The sequence below is a fragment of the Nestor notabilis genome, unplaced genomic scaffold (genome assembly GCF_000696875.1).
Source record: "Nestor notabilis isolate BGI_N333 unplaced genomic scaffold, ASM69687v1 scaffold14775, whole genome shotgun sequence".
Classification (NCBI taxonomy): Eukaryota; Metazoa; Chordata; class Aves; order Psittaciformes; family Psittacidae; genus Nestor; species Nestor notabilis.
Genome location: NW_009928952.1, coordinates 8,498 through 20,866, shown reverse-complemented (window position 1 = coordinate 20,866; position 12,369 = coordinate 8,498). Strand labels below are relative to the sequence as shown.

General features: G+C 36.6%; 1 protein-coding gene across 1 annotated transcript in view; it reads left to right on the top strand.

The window, feature by feature from the left end:
• Positions 1 to 4,448, top strand: part of LOC104405923 (UDP-GlcNAc:betaGal beta-1,3-N-acetylglucosaminyltransferase-like protein 1) — a gene marked incomplete at its 3' end in the record, with an annotated part of 31,795 nt that extends 27,347 nt beyond the window's left edge. The window contains exon 5 of the mRNA XM_010014771.1: positions 4,353 to 4,448. Within this exon, the coding sequence (XP_010013073.1) occupies positions 4,353 to 4,448 (96 nt within the window). The remainder of the gene's footprint in view (positions 1 to 4,352) is intronic.
• Between the last annotated feature and the right edge of the window lie 7,921 nt (positions 4,449 to 12,369).

Here is a 12,369-nt window from a genome sequence, read left to right as displayed (position 1 = left end):
ACCCCCTTTCACTTCAATTTAAAAGCTGTAAGGAAATATTCAGTGAAGTGAATATAAAAGCTCTGTGAGACGTAGAGGAAATAGGAAACGGTGTGCACTTGCTTCTGGTGCCCCACCTTACACAGGGGAACTGGAGGAAGCTGTCCTCTAAATAATCCTCGGTTTGATTGGGTGAAAGAACCTGGTTAAATGAGCTGTGCTTTACAGAAGCTCTGTCAAAGGCTCAGGTTGAGTTACTCTACATTGGTGATGTTTATCTTGCAACCACGTAAGTCAAGATTCCCAGCCATGAGTCAGAGTCCCATTGGGAGAGGAATGGTACAGCCAAAGAGCAGAAGGGTGTAGAATTTTTTTGGCTGAGCATCTAGATTGCATAATGACAGTTTTAAGCCTTGTCTGTAAAACGTGTGTCTGAAGATGCTAGAAGTCTGGAGTGGTGCTGGTTCTGAAAATGAAAAGCAAGCAGGGTGTTTGTGTGCTGAGCAAAGCATTTCACTGTTAGCATAGAGGGAAGTGCGAATATATCACTTCTTGTGAAGTGTTAACTTTGTTATGCATTTGTAGTGTATGTGGTGTGTTGCAGCTGTTCTCAGTAACAGGCATTTCTACTCTTCAGTTTGTTTTGTTGTGATAATCATTGTAAGTAAAGAATGTGGTTAAATAATGTTTTATGATACCATCTTCTGCAGAAGGGAGATCCTTGCTTTTATGTGCCCTGCTCTTGAGTTTGCTACGTCTGTTGAAGTCTTAAAAGGCCACTAAGAACATCACCTTTGGATTTTTGTTCCTTTGCTTCTAAAGAAATGAATTACCAGGTGGTTGGTTGTGGGTTTGGTTTTCAGATGAGGAGGAGGAATGAAGACAGCATTGCTTGTGAAAAAATAGATTTTAGGAACAATCAGAAAGTCTTCTGGAAATAAATGCTGTAGTTGTGTCTAGATAGCACAGTCAGGTAATTGTAAGAAAACCAAAATTTAAAGCCACCACTATGGAAGATGTTTGAGTAAAGTTGTAAATGTATTAATCCCTCATTTCCTCTCTGTCTTCCTCTAATTCCATATATGAAACAAGTATAGGATTGCAAAGTATATTATGATATTTTATTGTCTAGATAATATTCTTATTCACTGTGTAAGAAAAACCAAATTAGAGTGAAATCTTAACCTCATCTTCATATTAACTTCATTGGAGCCATTTCATTCATCAGTAATGCCTGCCTGCTATAGAGCTCAGACTAGAAAAGAGTAAGTAAAGATAAAGCTACAGGGGAGAAGGTATGATATACTAAATAGAGGAATGAGGACATTAGTAGGCATGTGGAATCAGAAAATGTTGTTTTTCGAAGTTACTTTTTGCATTGTCTGCATTTTTTCCAGAAATCAGCCTTTTCTCACGTTAATTCTCAGCACTGGTTTCATTCTTTTCCTTTTTAGTGTTCACTGATGTTAGAGTAGATCATCATAACATTTTGTTAGGGACTGCAGAATGGAGGTTTCAAGGACCAGGAGTCACCGTGTCCTGTTTAGTCATGGAAGTGAAATTCATTGCTCTGGAGATGGTTTTGAACAACAACCTTTTGCCATCAGTTCCAATAAAACTACCTTTCAACTCGATGCCATGAACCTTTAGGTGTTCAGTGTGCTGCTAAAGGGACTTTGAAGTGCAACAGTAGAAGGGTTGCCCTCATGATTATTTATTGGACTGGGTAAAAAAAAGTAAGTTGATTCTTGAAACATTGAGCTATTCTCACATTCTTAAAACAGAGGATAATCCCATTACTTTCTTCTTTATTTCTTTATATATATATAAAAGTACATTTTTATATTTGTCCTAGATTAATATCTTATTCTCATTTTACCATTGGTCTAAACGTTAGATTGAGCTTTGCTGTAGAAATAAAAATTACTGTGTACAAAAGAGTCTCTTTTTTAAACCTGTTTTTGTATTTGATCAGTGTGTTTGTGTATAAGGCTCTAGATTGTTATGCTCTCACTCTGTCTTGCTGTTGGGCCTGTCAGTTGGTGAAGCAGTTTGGAAAGTTACAGTAACAAGGATTCTGCCCCAAATTATGGTGAAATTCAACGTAACCCAATGTTTTTTCTGTTCTGGATTTATATTACTGTAGTAACAGTAATTCCTAAGTCACCTTTTTTATGAGTACTTTTTTCCTAGTTATACTGTTTTCAATTCCAAAAGCCTGAAAGTACTTCAAGACCTGCATACAATAAATACAGAATCATTTTTACAAGCCAAAATTCAGAGGAGTAAATTGGAACATGGAATAATCTATATGACTATATGGAAAGAGGTGGAATTTTTGGCTAAGAGTCTAAGTCAAACTCTACAAGTTACAAGAAGTGATGTATGATACAGAAGAGAGCTGTCAGGACCCAACTGAATAGCAGTTATACTGTCTGCCTTCACCTCTCTGTGAGTGTATGGACAGATAATTGATCAACTCCATTCAGTTTTCTCTGGAAGCGTAAGGAGTTGAGATTTGAACCAGTTGTTCTGTGGTTTTAGGGAATTGCAGTCCTTTAGCTGAGCACCTGGATTCAACATCTATTTTAGATTCCTTAAACTAGCAATAGCATTTATGAAAATGGTCAGACTGGTCAGAAATTAATATTAAAATAGGAATCTCCATCCTCTGCTTCTCATTTCAATGTCAAGTTGCATAGAAAGAAATGACTGCACTTACTACTTGGCTCTCATTGAAAACCAGGTTTTCAGGAAAATGTTTTTTTGTCTCTTACCTTGTGAAAACTGTTTCTGATTCTGTGTTTGTTCAGCTTAGGCTGTGAGTGCTTGAATAAAAAATCTGTTTCCATATTGTATTGTTACGGAATGGCTTTTGAGAAAGAAGTGCTGTGTAATTTTCCCATTTGGACTTTCATGCATCATCTTGTGAAGTGTCTTTGTAAGTTATAGAAACCTAGAACATGGATGAGAAAGTTAATGAGGCCTTGGTTAATGAAGACTAACGAGTTCTGTATATAGTTCTCTTAAATAAAAATCATCCTCACAGAACAGGATATATGTACATTGACACAACTTCTCTGAAGTTCTTGTATCTGTGGAGTGCCTCTTTTACAAAAGGTGTTCAGTTTAAAACAATTCTGGGTTAACCTTCTGAAAATGTCTTAGTATTACTTAGCTGTAATTTAGGAGAAAGTCAGGATGAGGATTGAAGTTATCCATAGTAATTCATAGTTGTCATGGAGGAGAAATTTTGTAGTTAGAGACATTCTTTTTTATTCTTATGGGATAAGCAAATTATGGTTTCTTTTTTTACATGTCTTGTATTTTGATTGTATTTAATCATACTCTAAATTGTGATGTTTCATTGCCAGCAGTCACCCAGCAAGATCTCTTCATGGTGTTTTTGTTCCCATATCAAAAGTATTCATAACTGCACGTGCAGAATTCTAGCCTGACTGCTTACATCTGTGAGGGGTTTAAAGGTCTGTAAATGGAGATACCTGAAAGATTTAAACTTGCTGTGCTCAGTGTATACACTTACATTCCTTATGAATGCTTAGGGTGGAAAATAAACCAAGTAAGTGTTCCACATGCTTCTTGAGCAGCACTTAATTCTCTCAAATTAGTGTTTACAAATGCTAATACCTACCTTTTGGAGTTAAATCTCAGTGAATGAACATATCCTCAACAGGAAGTACCCATCAAAATCTGAAAGACAAATAGACAGTTACAGTATGACAGGAGTGCAGTAGTTGATATAAAACAGTATCAGCTTACTTTGCACATGTGACTAAGTCCTTTACTACCCTGAAGGTTTAGGATAGATTGCAGACCGTCGGGAGTAACAAATAGCAGAGTTCTGTGTAGTCACACTCCTCCAGTTCTCCTTGGCTTCTTCCTTGTCTAACCAGAGATTTGTCATGTAAACAGTTTAGTGTTTGTATGAAGTTGTATTAAAATGTGTCTGTGCAGTTACAGATAGTATGAAATCCCTCTAATATTCTGTTTGATGCATTTGGAAGCCATTTATTATGCCAATTGATGTTCAGAATATTAAAATTTATATTTTGCATTCTAGATGTCTGGATGACTTCCCTTAGAAAATTTCAACCAAAATACTCCCAGGACTGGAAAGACATTTCTCAGTGTTAGTTTTATAGAGACCTTTGAAAGTCTGTAACTACTTAACATTTGAGCAGAGCAACTGTGCTGTATTATACTACATTACATTACGTTATATTTTATTACATTATGTTATATTATGACCACAGAAGGGGGCTAATAAGGACTGTATAGATAATCTTAACTCTTGGAGTTCCCATGTTTTGAATGCTTATTTTATGATCTTTTTTTGTTGCTGTTTGCTTTAGATTGTTGGTTGCCAAATCAGAAGAGAGCCACCGGAGTCTACTGAACGGTATACTCGTTGGATCAATAGTCTGACTGAAGAACAACTTCTTACGCAGGTATTCTTGTTTCAGCTGAGACTGAACTTACAGCAGAAAAATAAAACATCAGGTTTATTTAGATGGGTTTTCTTCAGTCATTAGGAATACTGGATAACTTATAGTATTTATACTTGATAATATAAGTCAAATACATCAAGTCAAGGTAATGTATCAAGTATTATCAGATTCTTACATTTAAAGGTTAGTCTTCAGTAAATTGCATGTGATCATTAGGTATGATGACTTCACATTGAGTGAGAATGGAGCTGTCAGCTTTGGGTTTGGACTGAGCCTCACATTTCTCACTGCTCTCTGTGGTTAAATGCTTACACTTCCATCTTGTAATAGTTTAGGTTTTTCTTTTTTAAAGGTGCATTTAAATACAGAAGAAAAGTCTGTCTTGAAAAGGATTTCTCCCCTCACCAAGGTTAGGTACTGACCACTTCTGTATCTGTTGAAGTTTTTCTAGAGATCATTTTAAAATAGCAGTTCTTCAGGCATTAAACATTGGGCTCATTATACATGTTTGTAAGTAAGATACATCTTGTGCAACTGAAGATGACAGTTTTGGCATAAAGAAAGGTTGTTTCATTAGGCAGTCAGCCAGTGCTGAACTAAAAGAGAGTTTGGCAAAAACAAGTTAAACTGTGGAAGAAAATCAGTCCAGCCTGTGGAAGAATGTGTGTACTGAGTACTGTAAGAAATCTAATGGAGGGTTAGCAGAAAACATCCCAGCAGGCATTAAAATGCAAGTATTTGGGGTTGGTTTTTATAACGCTATGGTAGGAAGACATTTGCTTTTGATTTTCCTGGTTTTAAGTGGCTGAAAAGATTAACATACTCTTGTTTGTTAGATTTCATTATAAACTGCTGTGTTCCCCATTACCCTAACCCCAAAAGACATACTTAAAGGCACTGGTATGGTCATTGTAACACAAGGAGTAATCTATAGACCTTGTTTTAAATCAGCAGTGGTATTACAGTTCCCTGTAATTCACCAAGTGAAAGTAGTTATAGAAAAAGTTACCCATGGAATATTTGGATTTGTCTCTGAGTATGGCATTAGAAAAAAAATTAGATTTAAACCAGTGAATTTATCTGACTGCAGCATCAGGATCAGTGTGTTGTTGAAGAGAAGAGAATAAAAACTTGAGAATGTAAAACCTTGTCCTACACAATCTAAGTAGCCACTGGATGGGGTCTTTAATGGGTTAGGCTGGAAATTAAAAGAACTACCCTAGTTTTGAGATTGTTTAAATAGAAATATGCAAAAAGAAAGGAAAACTGTTTTTAAGATGAGGATCTATGTCTTCTAGAAGAGATTATTTAATATAGTGTTTCTGATAGTAAGATACAAATACAGTGACCTGGGAAGTCCCTTGCAATCTTACATGCCTACAAATACCTCCTAAAGTCTCACTCAAGCAGCATGTGCAATCCATTATCTTTACATACGATTTAGATTCACACATTTTACAAATAGACAAGGAATTTTGGAAGATAGATTGACTTCAGAGCTAGAAGGCTCCATAGCAGAACTTGTGCTACTAGTCCAGGAGCTTATTAACAAGATGGTATTTATAAAATCCCACTGTTCATGTATTCCTAATTCATTCTTTTAAACTTGTTACCTGTTCTCCACCAAATCTAATGCAGAAATAGAAGTTCTTCAAAGACACTAGATTTCAGAACATTCTGGAAGTGTGAAGCTAGGAGAGCATGCACTGCCCCAGCTACAAGTCGTATGTTGTTAAGCACCACAGAATCCACTTGGACAGAGATTTTAGGTGCCCAATCATGAGTGGCAGAAGTGTGCAGGAAGTGTGTCTCTTCTAACCTGGGGTTACAAGAAGTGCTTGTTTTCCAGAGCAATGTATGGTAGTATCTGGCATCTCTCCTGCTTCAGTATCCATTCTTCTCATCAGAAATTCAGGTAGGGAGGTGATTATTTTGCTTTTCCTTGACTTAAAAAAGTATGGGGAGGAGAAGAAGGAACGGGGGAGTAAAAACTATCTCAGCTGTGCTCTAGTAATATGATACAGGATGGGTAATAGGATATGAATTCTGTAAGGTTAGGCCTAATTTGTCCCACTGTTCTACCCACAGTATGCTGTACATTTTACTTTGGGCATGCTATTTTTAAACTCTCTTCAGTAAATAAGCCCCAAGAAAACTGTAATGATGGGCCTTTGCTAATGGATTTGTAGAATCTCTGGGAGGAGCAGTCCTTCAGGGAATTCAGGAAAATTGGCTTTAATTTACAGCATATTGTCTCCAGCAGTTTCCTGTAGTGAAAGAATGTTCAGCTTTTTTTAACTGTCTGTACTGAGTGCCCGGCTTTTTTCCAGTTGCATTTCTGTATCGTGCACACGCAAATTATTTGTGCTATAAATCAGGAAACTAAGTAACCAATTTAAACAAAAAAATAGCCAGTTGTCAAAATCATGTAATTCTCTATTGTAATATTCATGTTATTGATTGATAATATCCTATAATGTTTGATTACTTTATGAGACAGTGACCAAAGCCCAGTTTGAAGGAGGTGGGTGGTAGCAAATGTTCTGTTAGGTGGTTGGATGCTTCATGTGCCTTGATGCTGGCTGCTGGTTTTATGACACTTGAGTCAATACCAGAGTTTTGGATCAAATGTCCATCCCTGTCCTCATGCTGAGAAGATCATTCAATTCAGAATGCTTCTAGCATTTTAACTTTTCTTTTCCCTTAGCCATGGCCTCTTGATGCTTACTCATCCATTAAATGTTTCTCTAAACCATTATACTGTAACATTCCAAAGATACTTTATGCTATGCGTGAAATTTTAGAATATATACCCCAGAGAGTGTGGTGGGAGGAAGAGAGTACAAAGAGAGCATAATAATGAGAAAACCACTTTTAAAAGTTTCATATTTGCTTGTTTAAGGTTATCTTCTGTATAATGATAAGTGATTAAAACACTTTTATAGGTATAGTAATATAAGCCTTAAAATACATGTAGAAGTGGTCTGATAGACTTGTTATCTTTTTGCCAATAGTGGAGAAAAATATATAGGATTTTAACTGCTTAGTAAGTGCAGAGCACACTGACAGATACAGGGAGAAAATGAGCAAACAAATTAAGAGAACTGACTGTTTTGATGTTGGAGTAAATGGGAAAAAAAGTAGATTAAAACTAATCCTACAGGTTATTCGAGTCTGATTTGTGCTTGAAACGTGATTGAAGTGTGATCACACAGCCCTTCTTCTATGCTGGAAATTTTACTGTGCTGTATAAGTAAAAAAGTCAAAATGGTTTCAAGGTTGGATTAAGTCCACAAATATTTATAAGAGTAACTTTTAAGGATTGTTGCTGACTGTAACTAAACCAGCTGAGTTCATATCTATGTCTGTTAAATAACTTCTTTAGGTTAGTTTAGTTTCACAGCCTGTGGAGTATTATATTCAGCTTGAAGCATAATTCCATCTGACCTACCATTTTTTCCTCCCCAAAGACAAGAGATTTTTCTGCTTGCATGTGTTCGTTCACTTAGGCAGCAGACAGCAAGCTTAGAGTGACACGTGAGGAGACTTGCAGAAAGGAGTGAGCCCTATGGTTGATAAGACTGGACTAATTAAGCAAAAGAACACTCTGAACAGAACATGGTGATTCTGTATGTCTGCTCCGCTGGGCTGTGTTTGTACTGCTTCCTGATACATACTGTACTTTGCAGATGGTCTCAGAGTTCTTTGTGTTGGATAAATCTGGAAGCTCTCACAGGTGATACGTAGTTCTTACCAGCAATCTCTCTGGACCACCTGATAGGAGAATGATGATTAACATGTTAGAGTTCTGTAACATACCCTTTTCTGTGCTGTTCCAGATGCCTGTTAAATTTAGTTGATAGGTTTAAAAGCTGTGCTTCTCTACTTACTAAGCCTTCCTATGTTAGTTTATTTAACAGTTGATAGATGTTCATGCTACAAATCAGCATTTACTACAGATAACTCAGTTTGGAAACAGATCCAGCATTTTGCCTGGGTCGGGCATGTAGCTTGCATTCAGGTCAGGGAGGACCTGATAACATGGCTGGACCTTTTCCATAAATTTGATACACTCAGCATTGTATTGTCATCACATATCTCACCAGGCAACTTCTCACTGGGAAAAAGCCAGTAGGAGTAGATTGCATGTAGGATGATTTTTCCATGTGGGCCACAGATTGAGTGTCTCTGGCTTAGAGCATCTCTCTTGTCTACTTGCAGACCAGAAAATTCCACCTTTATTAGTGCTAAGGCTGGTCGTCAGTGTTGAGGTGGCAATCTGAAAGTGGATATATGCAATTCCTGTTGTCTGGTTGTATTAGTAAAGGCAAAACTAGGATGGAGGTAAGTCTTTCTAACCTTAGAATGAATAAAACATGAAAAAGCTGACTGATATCCTCCCCACCTGTATCTTTGCCACTCTTAATGTCTCCCTTTTATTTGTTGTCTTTCAATAAAAAAGTACTCAACACATTCTTGGGATTTTTTTACACCATTTCGTCTTCCTTCACCCATGTTAACTGAAAATTAATAGTGAAGTCCTGATGTTTTTTCTACTGAGGAAAAGAACCAAGGCCACAAACTATGTAATTACTGTAGATTCTCTGGTTTGTATGGGATTAAGCATATACTATATAAGAAAAAAAACTCAATTGACTGCTTCCTTTTGTGGTTGATTCTTGATTCATTCTCCTTCAGAGGAAAACAAAGTTTCACAAGCTCATCGGTGTGTATATTTACATTTGAAAATGCATGTCAAAGGGGTTCTTGGAGTTGTAGAAAGTTTAATGAGAAATGACTTACCCACATCTGTGAACTCGGAGCACAATTAGAACTTCCTAGTAAGGCTTTGTGTAAAGGCATCTCAAGGTTCTGAACTTAGAAACAGGTTTGCAGACATTTAGAAATGTATACAGGTTTTGCTTTGTTTGTTGGCAATTTTGCATGGATTTAAAGGTATACTATTAGGGAAAGTGTTAAATAATTTGTTTTTTCTCCTTTTTGTATATTGTTTGATAATTTGCATGCTTAAACAAGGCTCAATTGTGGTTCATAATACATAGTAATGTTTAAAAGGAACAGACACATTATAAGAGTATAAAAGCAACTTGGGAGTACAGTAAGTTTGGTTTTATTCCAAGAAGTTCGCAATGAATGCAGTCCTACAGCAGGATTCGTACTTGTGTGGCAGAAAAAGCATTATAAGGTTTTGATGGACATTGAAATTAAGCAGGTAGGGAACAGCTCATCTCTGATTTGAGCTAGAATTTGTTCCATTTTAAGTGATGAAGCATACTGATACGGAATGCAACCTCTTTGCATCCTAAAAAGTATTTTTCTTGAGACATTTGATGCAAGAGGTGGATGGGTAATGTCAAGTGTAAAGGGAAATGGTCAAGGTTTAACACTTAAGAAGTGTGGAATTTTTTTCCATACTATTACCACCATTTATGTCTCCTCAGTACTTCTGAAAATCACTTTGCAAGATAGGCCTGAGAAGTTAAAATAAAATCAGGACTTGGTTATTAATGTAGGGACATGGATGGAACAACTAATAACTTCTAGTTTCTGAATGCTCCGCTTATTCTTGTTTGAGCTTCCATATCTATCCTGCTAACATACTAGCTTACAGATATACAGCATTTCACCTTCAGTTTGGGCTTCTCTCAATGCCTTTGATGGCTTAAGAAAACTTTAGTTTTGTCTAACAGATGAGGGACAAAATCCAGTTTTTGTTCTAAAATGGTATGTGAGATACTGAAGTAGCCTTAACTTTTTTTCCCTTTCAAAACAAAAAGCCTACTGCACATACAGCTTTTCAACCAATTTAGTGATGTTTATTTTTGAGTTGGTCCTCTGTAAGTGAGAGCACAGAGCAGATACACCCTTAACTTCCTGTCATTTTCTTTCTTTGAATTTGAAATCAAAGTGCCGATGCCACAAAAAATGGGGAAATATTATTTACTGTGGCTTTTGGTGTAATAAAAGTGACTGATTTCAAACATATTCTTACTGCAGTGCTGCTCTGTATTATAGCCTTATATATAGGAAAAAACATTAGTCTCTTGCAACTTGGAACTGAATAGTTTTTCACTGGTTTAAAAATTGTGTGTGAGCACAAATTAAGTGCATTCTAATTATTGGAAAAGAACTTCCTTTTCTGGTCTCAGCTTTTAGTGATAAAAGTACTGGGCCAGATTTTCAGGAGAGGTCAGTAATTTCTATAACAACTGGAATGGCTGAGCATGTGAGTATGGAAGCATCATCTCCCATAACAGACAGTAGGTCTAGAGGCCAGTTCAATCTATCACAGTCAAGATTTTATTTCTTAATACATTTTTATCCTGACCTCACCCTGTAGTGTTTGACATTGGTTTCTCCAGTAGTTCTTGCTTTTCAGATTTTTTGACTACTTAAGGAAGCTGAATTTTAAAATACCATATCCTGTCATAAGTATTACCAGTGTATGTTATAGTGTTATGGTTTAGGCTTTTTTGTCTTTCTGTGTTGTAAAAAGAAGAGATTCTGGTCCAGTCTAACAGCTTTTCAGTATAAGGATCCAGATTTAACAATTAGATTTAACTTTTTTTCCTTAGTGCAAGTGTGACAAACTGGGACATGGGATTTTTATTCTCTTTGTACAGTCTTGGCCAAATGGACGGTGATTAGAAGTTCTTGAGCTGAAGTTATGCAAATAGAAAACTAATAGTGAGCTTTTCAGAGTGTTAGCTTGGATCCACTGTAGCTGTGAACAGAGTGTCCTTTTTTCATTAAGAATAGGTATTTGTCTATTCAGTTATTGCAATAATATGATCTTAAGGATGATTAGCACATCTAGTTCCTCTAGAAGCAGTGCTGGTGTATGCAGCTCGCGTTTTGAGAACTGGAACAATCACATGTAAAGGAGGTGGGGTAGGCACGTGCTTTGTGGTTAGCAGGGGGATAGTCCAGCCCTGGCCCAAACGGAAATCAGAGCGGTTGCAGTGCCTAGGGGAAGGAAATGGTCTTACATCTGGCTTCGAGTGTGCCTATTGGTCCTTTGCCACCTCTCTGGATGAGTTGGTTTCTATGATGTGGGCGGATTTAAGCTTTTGCATCACTTGCAATGACTGCTCCCAAGCACAGGAAAAGGCGGCACAGGAGAAGTGTAAACCCAGCAGTTTTGTACCCTTCATTGTACAAACATAAAACCTGAGGGAAACAGCAAATTCTGGTTGCTGTAAACAAAGTGTGATGGCTTCATGGCTGCTGCAAGTGACAGTGATTTCTTCAGAGCTACTGAAACACAAAAAGCAAATGTTACCAGACTTTTTTTTTTTATATAGAAATTTGCAGTATTTTCCGTTCATTTATGGTGTTGAATTTATTGGTGTAGATATTCAACATGCCAGTCAATATAAAAGATCGGTGTTCAGAAAGTCTGTACAATAAAAGGACTTATTATTTTCAGCATTATAATTTCTTAGTGTGCTGGGAAGTCTGTATTTATTTTGGTTAATTCTTTGCATACCTGTACCCTAATAATGCCAGAATGAAATATAGTAAGGAACCTGAATCTCAGGATTGTGATTACCTTATAAAGAGGTAAAGAGAAATGAAGGCAAGCTCTTACTGTTAAAAGAGTGGTTCAAATTTTACTTAAAATACTGTTTTAATCTTTATCACTTTGGAGGGTTTATTCTGCCACTAAAGACCAAATAAGTACACCGTCTATAATTTAGCTGTTAGGCTTGTAGAAAGTTGATTGTTTTATCTATCTGATCAGGGATTTTATGCCAGAATATATTATGAGAAGCCCTTATGTGGGTTGACTTGTAGAAAAGGGACATTTGTGCCAGCATAGCTCATGGTTACATCTCGACAACTTCTATACAAATATAACCACATCTCTACAAGAGAGCAGCACTATTGTGATTATACT